The sequence below is a fragment of the Heterocephalus glaber genome, unplaced genomic scaffold (assembly GCF_053883595.1).
Source record: "Heterocephalus glaber isolate CG9 unplaced genomic scaffold, H.glaber_assembly_v1.0 deba00001600, whole genome shotgun sequence".
NCBI classification, from domain to species: domain Eukaryota; kingdom Metazoa; phylum Chordata; class Mammalia; order Rodentia; family Bathyergidae; genus Heterocephalus; species Heterocephalus glaber.
In genome coordinates, this window is record NW_028258372.1 from 12,586,399 (window position 1) to 12,603,932 (window position 17,534).

The 17,534-nt window shown below is 33.9% G+C and overlaps 2 protein-coding genes across 10 annotated transcripts in view; both read left to right on the top strand.

Annotated features, from left to right (window-relative positions):
• The window catches only part of Rabgap1l (RAB GTPase activating protein 1 like), a 725,139-nt gene that overhangs the window by 263,459 nt on the left and 444,146 nt on the right, over positions 1 to 17,534 (top strand). The window lies entirely within an intron of this gene.
• The window catches only part of Gpr52 (G protein-coupled receptor 52), a 62,950-nt gene that overhangs the window by 3,444 nt on the left and 41,972 nt on the right, over positions 1 to 17,534 (top strand). For 2 of the 3 annotated variants that reach the window (XM_021265396.2, XM_087194132.1), the window contains exon 2: positions 28 to 17,534. This exon is cut by the window's right edge and continues 41,972 nt beyond it. In XM_021265396.2, coding sequence (XP_021121055.1) covers positions 218 to 1,303 — 1,086 coding nt within the window. In that variant the 5' untranslated portion in view covers positions 28 to 217 and the 3' untranslated portion in view covers positions 1,304 to 17,534. The other variant, XM_021265395.2, reaches the window with a different exon arrangement.

Consider the following 17,534-nt stretch of genomic DNA (forward strand, 5'->3'; position numbering starts at 1 on the left):
CTTACCCTCTTCTCTTATCCCCCAAAGCTGAGATGTGTCAGTGGTGAACTAAGGCTGATGAAGAGATCTGAGCACCCTGGGACACTCAGCTGTAAGAGAAGGACTGACACTGTCTGCCGAAGCAGGTTCTGAGGCACTTGTGTGCAGAGTTTAACAGATGCTGGAAAAGGCACCTGCTTGCTGGAGCCAAGACTGCAAGTTCTTCTAATTCCAAGCCATGAATGAATCCAGGGGGACTGACTGGAAGATCCTGAACATGAGCAGTGGCATTGTGAATATGTCTGAGCGTCACTCTTGCCCACTTGGATTTGGTCACTACAGTGCAGTGGATGTCTGCATCCTTGAGACAGTCATTATTGTCTTGCTGACATTTCTAATCATTGCTGGGAATTTAACGGTCATCTTTGTCTTTCACTGTGCTCCACTGTTACATCATTATACTACCAGCTATTTTATACAGACAATGGCATATGCTGATCTCTTTGTTGGAGTTAGCTGCTTGGTTCCTACTCTCTCACTTCTTCACTATTCCACAGGTGTCCACGAGTCATTGACTTGCCAGGTTTTTGGATATATCATCTCAGTTCTAAAAAGTGTTTCTATGGCATGTCTTGCTTGCATCAGTGTGGATCGCTATCTTGCAATAACCAAGCCTCTTTCTTACAATCAACTGGTCACCTCTTGTCGCCTGAGAATTTGCATTATTTTGATCTGGATCTATTCCTGCCTAATTTTTTTGCCTTCCTTTTTTGGTTGGGGGAAACCTGGTTACCATGGTGACATTTTTGAATGGTGTGCCACCTCTTGGCTCACAAGTGCCTATTTTACTGGCTTTATTGTTTGTTTACTTTATGCTCCTGCTGCCTTTGTTGTCTGCTTCACTTACTTTCACATTTTCAGAATTTGCCGACAGCACACCAAAGAAATAAATGACCGAAGAGCCCGATTCCCTAGCCATGAAGTAGATGCTTCCAGAGAGACAGGACACAGCCCCGACCGACGCTATGCCATGGTTTTATTTAGAATAACCAGTGTATTTTACATGCTCTGGCTCCCCTATATTATTTACTTTCTTCTAGAAAGCTCCCGAGTCTTGGACAATCCAACACTGTCCTTCTTAACAACCTGGCTTGCTATAAGTAATAGCTTTTGTAACTGTGTGATATACAGCCTCTCCAACAGTGTTTTCCGGCTAGGCCTCCGAAGACTTTCTGAGACAATGTGCACATCTTGTACATGTGTGAAAGATCAGGAAGCACGAGACCCCAAACCTAGGAAACGGGCGAATTCCTGCTCCATTTGAAGAGACTAAGACTAAATCAAATGTAATCTGACAGTGGGTTTGGAGTAAATTCTTGATTCATCTGGAAAGTTGCCACCAGAGAAATATTTACTTGAATAGTTCACTGTTAAATGAAGGATGATGCTAAATGTCTCTTTCTTAAAACCTTTTTCATGGAGAAAACTAAAGGAAAGGATGTATACAGGGTAATCTCATGAGAGAATTATAGTGTATGAATGTAAATGTGCAGTAATAAGAATAATTCGGTACTGAGGATGAAAAAAGTATCTCAAGTCTTCTATAGGACATAAGCAAGCCTCTTGACACCTCTGTTTTTCTGTCTGTACTCTCTGCCTTTGTCTTTGTCTCTCATTTTGTCTCTTTCCATGTCTCTCACTCTGTTGTGTTTGTGGAAATTATTTTCATAAATTGTCCTTTACAGAAAAATGCTACATATTATATATGTGGCCAAGTATAACCTTTTGTATCCAAATATACTTTTAAACACACTAATCTACATTCATAAGTGATTTCTTCATGAAAGATGCACAGTAAGCATTGTTTCATGATCTGTCACACAACCCTTTTGTTCATGTTTTTATAATTTTCTCTGCAGCCCAGATTTTGTGCTGCAAACAAACAAACCAACGCTATTTTGTTCCTTCTGCGTAAAATGACTTTGCTTTCTTCCCACTTTCCTAACATCCTATTATTTTTTCTTCTTTACTTTTTAAAAAAATACGAATTCTATGGTATCTTACTCCTGAAATGTCTTAGCTAATGAAGGAAACTAATGTATAAAGCAATCATAATGTTAAATAATTTATTCCTTCCAGTAAAGCAATGTAGTCACCTATTGGGGATACTGGGTCAAATATTTTTAATGGGATTTTGGGAACAGTTTTATCTTTTTTCTTTGAAGTTAGTTCATGTGCCTAATGTGGTGTCTTTTTTTTGCTGTAGTAGACCTTTGTTCTTTTAAAGAAAACCTACAAGTAATTCTAATTCAGATACAGGATATTCAGTAGTGGTGTATCACTCTTAATGCTGCTAGGAATGTCCTTAAAAAAAGTAAAACATTAACTATTTTTTGTGTTAGGTCTATAATAGCTTACTGTTGTGTCCACTAGACATTTGTGTGATACTCATTTGCACATAATATATTTTTTAAAACAAAGAAAGTGTAAATTATATTATGTGATCTGTGCCTAATGTTTTCTTAGCACAATACAGAAGTCAATGTTGTTTAAGTTGTCAACATTGGGAAAAGTATATATAAGAACTTATTTTAAAAAGAAAATACTTTTATGTAGTTGTTATTTAGATATTTATATTAGCTGCATTCTTAGTGCTGCTGAGATTATATAACATATGTAGTTATCAAATAAAAGTAAGAGCTATCAGTATTGTATTTTATAATGGCCTGTTTTCAGATGTAGAGATTAATTTATTTTTTAGTGTGCTGAGATTATGTAATAAATTGTCAGGGGTTTAGATGTAGCAAAGTGACAATTAGATGAATTAATAAAGAAGCAGGTGTGAGCAGTGGAATATCTATACCTTACTTTTTTATAAGTTGGAAAATTTATATAACTACTGAGTATTTTTCTTCTCAGCATAATAATTTTCTTGTTTTATGAAGTGCATTTAATGAAATGTGCCTCTGACTCTTTAACTTAGAAGCCAACCATGTGTGCATACTGGTGGTTTGACTTCAGAAGTCCTTTAGTAAGAAATGTTGTCTTTTTATTGAGGTTGTTCTGAACCCCTGTGTATTTTTTAAACATATAAGAAAAGTTTAAAGTAAATAATAAAATAGTATTCTATATATCAAAATTAGACTTTGCTTCACTTTAATAAACGTAAGTATCAAGAGTTTACTTATTTGTGGGTCAGAACCTAGTTGTTTTACACTTCTCTTATAGGGGTTTATTGTTATTCTTGTTCCCTGTTTGGCAGTGGATCCTTGAATGGTTGAAGTGCACCTTTTAAATTCAAGGAAAATATGAAGTTCAAGACAACATACCATTGCTAATTTTTCAGACATCCTAAATAAAACCTTCAACATTATATACATTGGTTGGGAATCAAATTTTGATTCCTTTAGTGTAGAGTTTAAATATAATTTGAAGAGATCTATAGATGCTCAAGAAGCTTAAGGCCATGCTGATTGTGTTCTCTTCTTGCTTTTCCTTGGAATAATGAATAACAATTGTGTGCCAGGCTTAGTGTTAAACTTTACATGTATTAACACACTTAATCCTCACTACAGCCCTGTGAGATGGTAGTATTGTTATTCATGGGCTAGAGATGAGGAAATTAAAGAAAAGTGATGTACTCAAGATCACTGAGCTAGTCAGTGACAGGTTCCTGCACACTCTGTTGGCCTACCTCTGCCTGTACTTTCTTCCCTATAAAATTTCTCTGAGTTTTACCTTTTTTCTAACCCTCTGTCTTCTGCTACAGTTTGTTACTTGTGATATCTTTTTCTTTGATCTTGTAAGTTTTTTTTATTAAATCAGCAGTCTGAGAAGCTCAAATCTACCAATTTAGTCTTTAATCAAACTGAAACTCTAGGGCATGGTATCTCCTTGATATTACTTTTGTTCATTTTTGTTACGTTTTCCTTGAATAACTTTTTCACATCTCTGAATTTCTTTTTGAAAAAGTCTTTTGAAGGGGAAGAATGAAAAAGAAAGGCTTTATTGCACTGAAAGGTGATTGACTCAGGCAATTTCTGGTTTAGGTTGTTCTTTACTTACTCCAGTGGTTTATGGGCAGCAGTAGGGCAGGCAGCTGCTTTCTTTTGATATTTTCCTATGTCCACATAATAAAGTACTCTCTTTTTTAGATTACTATGTTTTAAGAATAGGCAGCATAACTATGTTTGCTCTATCATTCTGTTTTATTCTATGGTGGTTGTCCAGTTTGATTATAAATGATAGTAAAAAATAATGCTGTGTTCTATAAGGATTCTGTGATTTCTGTAGTTGTTTCTAAAGTTATGCAATGTTGAAAAGGCTTTATAACCTATGAGTGTGTGAAACCTGGGGTGAAATCCTGGCCCTTATAAGCTGTTTGGCCTTAGGTAAGATACTGAATGTTCCAAAATGTCAGTTTTCTTATTGATAGTGTCAGAGACTTGTTCCTCCCTGTTCAGATGGATTTGAAAACTAAATGATATTTTGTAGCCTGTGTGCTTGGCATAGCTCCTTGCACAGAGAAAGTGTTCAGAATGTGGTAGCTGCTTTTTTATCTTTGTGGGTGCCATTTTTTTTTACCGTCACAATTTAAAGATCACTAATTCTAATTTAAACAATTCATTGATCATTAATGTTTTCTAAAATATCACTATTTTCCACTTTAAAATCTGTTAAACCTAGATGTTTTTAAATATAGAAAAGTTCCATAATTTCTAAAACTCATATTTTGTCTTTGACTTTAGAAATTTTGATTCCAGTTTTACTTTATTTTCTGCTAAAGTTTAAATAAGGATGTTGAAAGTTTAAAAATGCCAGAACATACTATATAAATTCAGGGTGATAGCATTACCTTAATTGTGAAGCACAAAAATAGTCCAAATTTTAGTTTCTTCTCTAAAATTCAAGTTGTACTTTTGAATCAAATGTTGAGTAGCAAGAGAAAAACAATGGATTTGTCTGAGATTATGCCCTGACATAAAGATATGTGTGTATGTATTCTACAATTTTAAAACTTTTTTTTCTACTAGAGTTTGAAATTTAAAATAGGTATTACTAGATCACACATTTTATGTTAATAACACTTTCACACTTTTTCTATTTACTTTCAGGAATTTTATAATTAAGTATGCTAAATTGGTAAAATTGATATTATAAATGATAAATTTGGAGAGGATTAAAGATAATTTGGTAAGGACAGGTAGAAAAAGCCTGCTTTTAATATAGCAACCTAAACTATTTGACTTTTAAAATTTTATTTTGGCAAAGAAAAATGATTCAAAATTCTATTTAGAATTGTTAAAATAACCAATTTCAAAATGGAATACAATTTGTTATGTAAGAAAATAACTTCAGTGAGTTTGTATCATGGTTTTGTAAAATGTTCTTGCCATTATTTTAATATTTAATTTTTATAGTAAAAGTATAGATAGATATGCATTCATATTTTTCCTTTTTTAGAATAGATTTTGAGGAAGCTCTTAATATTCACTGAATTAATTTTATCTCATTCACTACTTATGTTGTTTCAAGGCAGTATTTATTTATTTATTTATTTAGGTACCGGGGATCGAACTCGGGTACTTGCTCTTGTGCAGCAGGTGGCGAAACCAATGAGCTAAATCCCCAGCCCTCAAGGCAGTTTTTTAAAAAAAAAACTTAGAAAATGTCCACAATCTTTAAACTCTACTGAAGTTTTAGGTATATTTATTTGGAACAAATCTGGAAAAGTGAAGTTTAGAAATTCATATTTAGAATGTGATATAACTAAATAGTCCTATTATAGCTTCTATTATTTTAATCATCAACTTTAAATGTAGCACTACTTTCTTTTTTTAAATGAGATTTAATAATTATACTTGGACAAACCATTAACATTTATTAGAGGACTTTAACTTGATTTACTTTTATAGATTTAGAATCAAGGGGTCCCATAGGGCAAATAAATTTGTGTACATGCATTGTACCCAAATTACAAACTTGGAGAATGCTGTAGTGCATTCTCAATTTGCAGTCACTTTTGGGGTTTAATTACTTTTCATCCCACTCAAAGTTACAAGTTTTTGAAGAAAACATATTAGTGGACAAATTACTAGAATTACAGAGGAGGAATCAATATCTAGGTTTTTACCCATACGCCTGAAATTTTCCAAATGCCTGGCATTATTATGTATTGCAAACATATACCAGATAGATAGATGGATGAGTAGATAGAGAGATAGAAAAATAAAGAAAACATTAGATTTCAAAGTACCATTCTTGGATGGAATTACTCATGATGTTTTGGAATCATGATAGGGGACATTCAAATGATTCACTGTACCATGAGAAAAATAGAGACAGAGTTAAGAATAATAGAATGTTTTGCTTTTATAATTGCTAAAGGATTTTTAAAGGAATGATGATTGATTTCAGCCTTATTCTTCAGGCATCAGGAAGATTTTTCACATATGGATAAAAACCTAGATATTGATCCCTTCACTGTGACTCCAGTGGTTTCTCAGCTGAATGCTGTCAATGAAACATAGATCTACTCTTTTTAAGTAATTTTTACCTCTATATAGTTAATCTATAAACTTTCACTTAGCTCTTTTTCTGTTTGGGTAAAATTATTTGCACATAAAACTTGTTATCTTTATTCAACTAATGATGTCATTTATTATTTTGCTTTTAAATATGGAATCAATAATAACTTTGGATGTTATCATCAAACAGCAGAAGGATTGGTTAAACTTCTTGCCAGTAAATTACAGTCTTATAGTCTTAAAGAGTTGATTGACTTATAAAGCAACAAGTCTCTGTTGTAGTATTCCAAGAAGCAATAAAACAGAAAACTAAAAGAATAGAAGATTTAGTAGTATTGAGTCAAATTTGTATGTAGTTCTAAAGTGTATGTGTTTTAGGAGATTTTATAATTCTATGTTAATGTAAAGACATTATCAGTAAGTTCTTGGTAATTTGTAAGTTAGAATATGAGTAGATACAGCCATACTCATGGCTGAGATCACAACAGTAGGAATTTTATGTTTTGATGCTGGCAACTAATAAGAATATAAAGCAGTTTCAAATGAGTCAATTGATTTTTACCCCAAATTATGCAGTTTAAAAAAACCTTAGTGATTCACTTAATCATGTGTTCAATACATTATATATTAATTATTGCCTTGGTGAATGTTACTATTTTATTTGTGGTTCTTTTTGGTACTGGGGATCGAACTCGGGTCCTTGAGCTTGCAAGGCAGGTGGTGGAACCACTGAGCTAAATCCCTGGCCCCAGTACTATTATTTTAAAACTAATCCAGCAGAAAAAAATTTCCTTCAAGTTTAGTAAATGGATGAGAAAATGAATAAATGATCTTGACCATACACTTGGTTATTTCATTAGAATAAAAGCAAACAACATTCCATCAGAATAAAATCAAACACATGTGCTTTTATGCACTAAGTGCTGTTCAAAATCACTGAAGCAGTAGAGCCATCATTTAGTCTCAGTGAATACCTTAATAATTTATCATCTGTTTTTAAAAAAAATGAATAGCATAATGTCATGTAAAATGGTATATTAAAAGATAATAAATGATGATATATATATATTTTTTGTTCCAGGAATCGAACTCTGGTCCTTGCACTTGCGAGGCAGGCAGCAGAACCACTGAGCTAAATCCCTGGCCCTAATGATGATATTTTTGTTAGTTTGATTTTAAATGAAAGATTGCAAAGAATCATTAGGACTTACTCCCCTTTTCGGAACAGTCAATGTAGGGTCTTAAGAGAAGACCAGAAGGATTTCTTGTAGAGATCCTTTGAATGGAAAGATAATGCTTCACTGTACATACCCACCAATTTCTCTTTTCCTATTTAGCACCTTCTAATTTCTGACACCTCTGTAAAAGATTAATTGTAGCAAATCCTCTAAATTTGTCTCTAAATTCTGCTTCTCCTAATTCCTGTCTTTTTCATCTAATGAACATTCTCTTTTTCTTCTTCAATCATGATTTTTTTTGTTGTCTTTTTTTTTTAATTTTTAAAGAAATATTGCTCCTGAAGGAAATTTGGGGGAAATTTTAAAAGATAAAACAATAGGTCATACATAGTTTCTTTACCCACATATAATTAATTATGATAACAAATGTTGCTTTTGCTCTTCTTTTCTTCTATTTGCCCCCAATGGTGTAGGAATTTTCCTTTTTTTTTTTGTACCAGGGATCGAACTCGGTACCTTGCTCTTGCAAGCCAAGCAGTGGAACCACTGAGCTAAATCCCCGGCTCTGGAATTTTCTTAATGTAGGGTTTTTAAATGCATTTACTTATATTTTTCTCATATTATTCCATGCTGTTTTTAAAAATCTTTATAAAACTTTATCCATATTTAGTAGTATTTTCTTGTAATTTTAAGAAAAATACTGAGTCATGCTGTATGGAGATATTTTAAGATTGTTTATGTATTTTGTCAAATTGCTTTCCAAAAGAAATGAGTCAATTTATCTTCATACCAGTAATGTATCAGACTACAGTGTTTTACAACAGACTTGTCAACAACAATTCTATATTAATAAATAAATTAAGGGAATTAGGTTTTCACTTTATCTTTGGTTCTTTGTGGTATTTTTCTTCCCTGCACTACAGTTTAAAAATAAAATTGAAGATATATTAAACAGGATGAATTTCTTTTAAACAAAATTGTCCCAAATTCTTCAAAATTCCTTCAGCTTAGATCATCTTCTCATTTTTATTAACTTACCAGTTACTCTGTGCTCCTGTTTTGTTGTTTAAGGTCATGTATTTTTTTGAGAACAGTGAATTTTGTCAGTGCTGTCCTCTCATTATTAGCGCTGTCTTTCAGCATTATGTATTTCCTTGTACCTTGTGTATGTGATACACTTTGAGAAGAGCTTCGAAGTTTTTTACATATTCTTCTGCATCTGTTATAACAGTGACATCCATCCTCGCCTCTCCAGATAAAGTAGGGTCTTTGCCTAAGGGAGGAAATGCCTTGAAGAGTTTGTGGATATCGATAATTCAGCTGCTAAGGACTGAGGACTCTAGGCTTGGGTTTGGTACTTAGGACTTCCCTAACCTGCAGAACGATGAGTATAATTCTTACAGTGGTGACTGGAACACGATAAACAAGTGAGTGGCTTTGCCACTTTGTAGAAGTCATACCTGACGTGACGTGAAAGTCTCAAGAGCAGGCATACTTGCAGTTCTGCAGTTTTTCTTCTCATATCTTTTACATCTCTAATTTTACTTCAGTATGCTTTGTATATGGTGATTACTCCGTTATTTGTTGAGTTGAGTGCAAAGCACTTTGTATATAGTAAGCCATGTATTTTTGAGCTGAAGTGAATTTTAACTGTTAGGATTATGTTTCTTGAGTTTCTTTTCAGCCAGCCCTTTCCCTCCAACTCAGTGGAGGGTGTGGTTGGATTGAAACATCCTTTCTCCTGTCTTTTTTTTACTGTATAAATGAAGAAGATACAGAAAAGAATATTTTGGCAGAGTTGAAAGATTATTTAATATAGCTATCATTTAATAGAGTTATCCACTTTAACTGATTTCTTACTTCCATAATCTACATTCAGTGGAATTATAAAATATTCTCCCATGCATGTGCAAGGAAAGTGAAGTTTTGGGGGGGTATCTCTGGCTTTTAGGTAATATTTCTTTATATTCAGCTGAAATTAATGTCTTCCTGACTTCTTCTAACTGTGATGATATGGGGAAAGTATATATACCTTTGTAGAACCATTATTTTTATCAAATCTTCTCTTAGTCTTGAACCATTATCATAAAATGTGAGTTTGAAGCTCATCATCAGCTTTTCCTTGACAAAAGTATAATATATCCTTCTATAAATCATCCTGAGCTGAATATAATGGTCTATGTATAATATGACCAGTATCATGTAAGAGTAGGGATTATCATTTTCCCTTGTTCATATAATGTACTGCTATTTAGTTAAGAAGAACTTAGATATCTTACTAGTAACATTTTATTGTCTTAACAATAAAATATTGAACATAAACTCATATATCTTTCCCACACCTGATTAATTATATGCTTCTTCTTCCTATATTTATAATAGTTTGTATTTTTTAATGGTGGTACACATCTGTGATCCCAACCCTTGGGAGGCGGAGGCAAGGGTATGGCTGTGTGTTTGAGGTCAGCCTGGGCTACATAAGCGATAACCTGTCTCAAAAAACCAAAAATAAAAGAAATTATAATTTTTCACATTACTATAATTTGGACCTGGAGTGTCTCACAAAGGACCATGTACAAAAGACTTATTCCTCAATGTGGTGCTATGGGGAGATGGTAGAAACTTTAAGAGGTGGGGCCCAGTGGGAGGTCTTCAATCATTAGGTGCATGCTCTCAGAAGGGATGGTGAGACCCTGCTCCTTCTCTACCCGGCTCCTTGCTACCTTTATGGTGAGTGGCTTCCTCCACCTTGTTCTGCTGTCATAATGTCCTATTGTTCCTCAGGACCAAAAGCAATAGAGTCAACTGACCAGGGACTGAAACCTCCCAAACTTTAAGCCAAAATGAAACTTTTCTCCTTATAAGTTGATTATCTCAGGTATTTGTTATAGCAATGAAAAGCTGACTAACACATGTCTTATCTTTTCTCCCTAAACTTGTCCTTGTTTGATAGAGTTGGCTCAGTCATTTTTGTCTTTATGAAACTTGGCTCTGCCTTGTAATATGTTCATTAAGCTTTTGCTGTGTGATAAGTGTATCTTTAATATATAACCTAGATAAATTATTTAAATAACTTAACAATCTCAAGCTGTCATTTTTTGGTGTTCCTAAAACCAAGCCCATGTTGTAAGGGGTCATAATATTTAACATAATCACAGTCATGGCTAGGATTTATTACAGCAAAAAAAGATGTAATGCCAAATTAGCAAAGGGAATCGAGTGGAAGTATTTTAGTCCTCTCCCGATAGAGTCCCATGATAACCACTTAATTCTTCCAGCAACAAGTTGTGACAACATGTGCAAAGTGCTGTGTACCAGGGAAGCTCATTAGAGACTTGAAACCCAATGTTTTTATTGGGGACTGGTCACACAGGCCCCCTCTTCCTAGCACCTACCAAAATTCAGATATAAAAAAAATCAAATGTTTAACATAATCCATGTTTTTCACAGTCAAGGCACAGTGAGTCACTGTTTTCTTTTAGAGAAAGTTTTATATCAGTGTAGGAATCTCTTATGGCTGTGTTCCCAACAGCTGCTGAGGCACAGCCTTACAACCAGGCTGTTCTAGGAATAGGTGGACTTAGCCTGCTCTGAACATTTTCTTTTCTTTTTTTTTTTTTTGGTACCAGGGATCGAACTTGGGTCCTTCCACTTGCAAGGCAGGCGGTGGAACCACTGAGCTAAATCCCTGGCCCTTGAACATTTTTTATACATTATCTTAAATTAGCATTTACTAGAATACGTGTATAGTATAAGTGTTTTAGGGTATTAGTGTGATACAGTTTCTTATGGTACACACCAACATAGGTCATTCAGTTTTCTTTATGTTCATAGAAATTACATTGAATAACTTAGAATAACCCTAAGAAATAACTTTGATGAGATTAGACGTTATTTTTATAGCAGTAAACCTTTCATTTGTAATACACCTTTCCCTACCATTTCTGTTCTTAACCATAGTCTATTGGGTCAATCTCTAGCACTGCCTCCCCAAAGTATGCAAAGTATTTCAGATTAAGACATCAAGTGAAAAAGAAGATACTGTAATTTCAGGTTGTGATAAGGACCATGAGGAAAATAAAACAGGGTTATAAGATAGACATGGGAAGCTACTTCTCCTTGTGCTTGGTTGACAAGTGTCTCATCATTATGTTTGCCCTCCACTACAGCAACATGCATGGCCTTTGGCATTTTCAAATCCCTGTAAGGACAGACTTCTGGTATGTTAGTCTCTACATACATAGGAAAGTGGGAGCTCTTTCATTATGTGTGATATGGAGCTATTTGGGTTATAGTAGCCACATTACTAAGGCCATTATTTTAAAAAGTAAGACACAAAGTTATATGTTGGGAGTGATTGTTGGTCTTATAACAGTATTCTCCAGTGTGTATTCATGGACTAATAGCTGCCATATTAGACAGTGTACTTCCCTGCCACATTGGACATAGTAGAAGGTAGTCTATAAGGCAGCCCCAGATGTACTTAGCTGGTTCAAAGTCAAGGTCACTTTACCTTTTTTTCCCCCACATCTGCCATATATGAATTATTCTTTAGCAAGACCTTACTTATTTTGAATTTATAAAATCAATTTGTGGAACATAATTGTTTCAGTCATCCCCTAGTTATTTAGCTTTCCTTCTTGTTTTACTTGATCTTTCTGAATGCCCAGAAAACAAAATTTATGACCAAGAATGTATCTTCCATCCCTAGGATTTTATGATTTTATAATATTTCTGTAATGTTAAAGTCTCTTAACATATGACCACTTTAGTCATGACTCAATGAATTTTTTGACTTTGGAAATCTCTTTCACACCAAACTTTTATTAACTTTTCAGGGATAAATGCTTACTGAGGGAAAAGAAAAGAAGAATGGTTTCAGTTTAATATACATTTGAGTAAAGGTTAATTGCCAAGTAACAGGGAAAGAGGAGTCACCATATACTGTATTAGAGTAGAAAGAATTTGGTTTTGGTATTAGACACCTACCCAAGAGCAAGGGATGGCTTTCCATTTTCTGATATCTTCTTTGATCTCTTTTTTCAGAATACTATAGTTTTCAAAGTGGAGGTCTTTTACTTCTTTGTTAGATTGATTCCTAGATATTTCATTTTTTTGGATGCTATTGTGAAAGAAATTGTTTCCCCAGTTTCTCTCTTGATGAGTCTGTTATTCATGTACAAGAAGGCTATTGATTTTTGAGTGTTGAGCTTGTATCCAGCTATTCTGCTGAATTTGGTTATTAAGTCTAGAAGTCTTTTCGTGGAATTTTTAGGGTCTTCTATATAGATTATCATGTCATCCACAAATAATGATAGTTTAACTTATTCCTTTCTTGTCTTTATTCCTTTTATTTATTTTCTTGTCTAATTGCCGTGGCTAATGTTTCCAGAACTATATTGAACAGGAGTGATGATAGTGAACCATCCTTGTCTTGTTCCTGACTGTAACATGAAAGATTTCAATTTCTGACCGTGAAACCTGAATTTTTGATAAGCTCGGCAGATGATATCTATGCACACAGTTGTTTGAGGATTATTACATGAAACAGTGCTGGAAGTGTCCTTCCCTGGGGCGGTGCTGGATTCTGAAAATTCTGCAGAAAGAATAAGCTCTCTACCCCACTGAAGGTCCAAGATAATTAGTCTTAAGACATTGATTGTGTCAGTTAGAGTTACAATCAAACATACGCTTTTCTAAAGCTGTTGGATTGGAACAAGATAGGAACACCAAAATTGCTCAGTAGACCAATACTGAAAGGCAATAAAATTTCATTCAGGTCAGAGTCCTAAGACATCTCAGCTGCCTTCATTGGAGAATGTCATACCGACTTGGCCTCTTACTTTAGAGCATAGGGAAGAACTAGATATTGTAGAACTGACCTGCCTAGAAAGAAAAAGTACCAGTTGTTCCTGGTCAGTAAGAGCAGAGCTTTCTCTGGTAAGAGAATTTTAATCTAAATTCATCTTGTATGTGGCCATTTACTTTGGCTATCTGCTCAAGTTACTATACAGCCAAGGTTTGTTGTTCTATCACTAGCACAGGATCACTCCTGCATTTGTTAGATGCCTGCCTAAATATCCTGGCTCAGCGTCTTCCCTTCTCACACAATAAATATCTTTTCTTATAGTGCTCTGTCTTCCTCTCACTTTTCTGTCATCAGCCAGAAACAGATTCTGTTTCAGAGCTTGAATCAGGTGCCCTTACATTTTAGACCTTCAAATTTCAGCTCAGAAAAATGTAATTTCTCGCATGCATAGTCAGTATAAATTTGTATCAGAGAGGAAAATGGTAATGCTATATTTTGTATACAGAGATGGCAATCCTGAATTATTTTTTTCAGAAGTAATCTGTTTTTATGAAAGGCCACAAAGCAAAAATAAATGAAAGGAAAAGGCATAGGGGGAAAAGTCTGGAGAGAGCCAGGCTCAAGCTTCCTAGAGCCGTCTCCCAGTTGAGTTACACAGGATGAGTTTAATTCCCCCAGCTTCCAGTTGTGAAAGCACATGCTGTATTGTCTGGCGTGAAGCTTGCATGAGAGTAGGAGTCCAGAGTTTTGTTGTGTTTTCGTTCTTGTTTTTTTTTGTTTTTTGTATTGGGGCTCGAGCTTGGGTCCTTGCACTTGCAAGGCAGGTGCTGTGCTGCTGAGCTAAATCCCTGGCCGGGAGTCCAGAGTTTTTAATCAAGAGTGTATCACATAAGTACCTTGGCCTAGCAAAATTCTAGACTTTCAGAAGGAGAGTGGTTATTTAGCATAAATCATATTGTTTTTACAGTTAATTTATGTTCAGCAAACCACACTTAGCAGTTAAGGAATTGTGGGGACCCTCCAGAAATTCAAGTTCAGCCAGCAAAGGGCCAGCCTTCTAAAGCAAGTCCTTCCCAAAGTAACAGTCTCAGACTTGCTATAGTTGAATCTTTTTTGCGCAAAAATATTTTAGACTAGAAGGAAAATTAAATATATATCAATCTATTTTTATTAACAAAGTTTATATATAATAGAAACAAATATAACCCTAATCATTGTATCAGTTCACCAGATATATCATAAGGTTATTTTTGACAACTGTTAAGGAAACAAGTCAAAATAAAGTAGAGTGTTGACAGATCTTTAAGGTCAAAGCAAAGAACAGTATTTTAGGTTATATTTTCTTATACAATAAGAATTATCTATACAATCTCTTTGGTAATGAAGCCTAGATAGTTCAAAGAGATATGCATACTTTATAATAAATTTTGAATTAAAGAACTACTCCATAATATATTGCTAAGTATTAATATTATTTATTTATATTTCTAATAGATGGCTTTATTATAGATTTGTAAGAACATGACACAGTAGGAGGATTATACCTTTTCTGTCTAATGTTTATTGTTACCTTTTCCTCCCCACACCCCACTAGAATTTTTGTGCGTAGTGGTAGGAATTGAGCCCAAGGCCTTCACACTGAGCTACATCTCCAGCCTTTTATTTTTCATTTTGAAATAGTGTCTAACTAAATTGCTCAGACTGGGTTACAATGTTATTAAAACAAAGAAATTAAAATTTTTGTTCAGTTTCTAGAAGGTTTTTAAAACTGAGACTGAAGGTTTTTTTCTTTTAATGGCTGCTAAAAAACAAACAACAAAAATGTGAATATGTTGGAAATCAAATGTGTTAATTTTCAAGAGAGCCATTTAAGGAATTCAGTATTTTTGAAAAACTGTACCCTATTTAAATAGAGTTTTGTCATATAAAGTGAGGCATGAAAATTATGAAAAGCTCAGCATTCAGAACAGTGGTATCCAGGACAATTTTCAGAATATTTAGTTGAGATTTGAAATAGAGATTAATACTTCTTCAGTTCCACAACATGAAGTTAAGTGCTTGCCCAAAGTTTGCCATTTCATTATCGATATTAAACCAGAAAAATACAAAGAAAGATCTACTTCTGGTGAATGATGAAATTGTTATAAGTTTGATCAAGAATTATGATGGGGAAAGAAAAATATAATGGTTATATTACAAAGGATTTGTCCTAGTCTCTGATTTTGTTGTGAAGTTGGGAGAATGCCATTCATGTGATTATTTTTTTTTTACCTAATGGAATCATTTCAAGTAATTAGAGACAGATAATTTTTATGGTCTTCAAAATAGTGTGAAGAACTGAATTCCTCACAATAGAAATGATAATACAGCAAATTTACTCCATTTCCTGTAGAAAATCAAGTGCTGTGCAAAGTTTCCCAGTCATGTCTGTTGTATTTTTTTTTTTTACAACCACAACAACAAACAACAACAAATTTATTCCCTCTATTACCTGCCAATCACCAAATTGTTTTTCCTAAGCATAACAGGGAAATCTATGATACAGGGATATTCAAATGGTGTTTGATATTTTTCTGATTCTGCCCCTATTGAAGTTCTCCCTGTTGCTTGTAGAACTCAGTTGTTGGTCCTTTCTTTCTTTCTTTCTCTCTTTTTCCATCTGCCTTTTGGAAGGCTGCTTATATTTGATGTTTGTGCTGAGAGTGCTATCCATTGGTGACATAGACAACTCCCCTGGTGTGCAAGATTCCCCTTATGTTACCACATGTTTTTAATCTTTGGAGCTGTGCAGAAGCATGCTGCATTCTTGTTACTTTAGAAAAAAACTCAGCTCTTCCCACTGCACAAAGTTGATTTATTATAATCTAGTTTATATAGATTCCAATGCTTTTCTGTCTCATATGCAAGTTTCTCAAAGAGATTTTTCTAGCAAATCTTATTTTCTAGTTTTGGGTATAATTATCTATTTCATCACAGTTAGAAGTGAGAGTATATACATAGTGTATATTGAAGAGTATCCAGACGCTAGAATGTCTTGATAGCGTTTGCTCTTCTGCACTACTTGCGGCTCTTTCTTTCCTTAGGATGGTTTCTTACCTGAGAGACTTCTTTTGCTAGTTAATGGTTTCTGGGCAGACCATAAATTCTTAGACATCCCTTGAGGTAAGCACATATAATTAAATAATGCTATGTTGTGAAAGTTTTAAAACTTTCTTGTAAAGCCACCAAGATCTCTTTCTGAATCTGCATATGCAAAATATATGATAACTTTTGAGCTGCTCAGCAGGTTGAAAGCTGAAGCAGAGCTAGGAGGCCCACAGACATCCACTGTAGATAGAATGTTACAAATCTTTGGAGATTACTGATCTTTTCCAGCTACTTTGTTTTATACCGTAGATGAGAAAATGAATGATCAGGGAATTAATTCATATCTATCCAGTCTTTATAGTTCTTACATTTTTCTAGACTTTCTTTAACTACCCTACCCTCTTTTCCATGCCATTTTGTGTAAACATACTACTTATGATTTTGTTTTATACTTAAATGTTTGTACTATCTCCTTCATAGTTACTAACCTCAATTTTTTAAAAAAAGTTTACATTATCAGTGCCTAGTGTAATACTAGCATATATTAAGTAGTTAATAAATATTAAAATGACTACATTTAACACTTTATGTATTAAATTTGTAAAGTGTTATTTTGCATGTGTTGATGTTTTAACTTCTAACTCTTCTGTTATTTTGTGAGAGCTAGAGATTATTTCTTCAAAAAATTATTAGTTTTTTAAAACCTTTTATGTCTACCTCCACCCTAAATTTCAGCATAATAGAAACACTTTAACTAAGAGAATTACACTGTAGTTTAATTCTTTTCTTTGTACCTCTTAAAATATTCCAGACATTGTCAAGTAACAAAAGTATTCTTTGTTTCATGAGGACAGTGTATAAACAACCAGTATATAATTAACATAGAATAAATTTATATCTAGCTTCAACCACTTAGTGTTTGATCACAGTCATGCTGCTTAACCTCTCTGACCC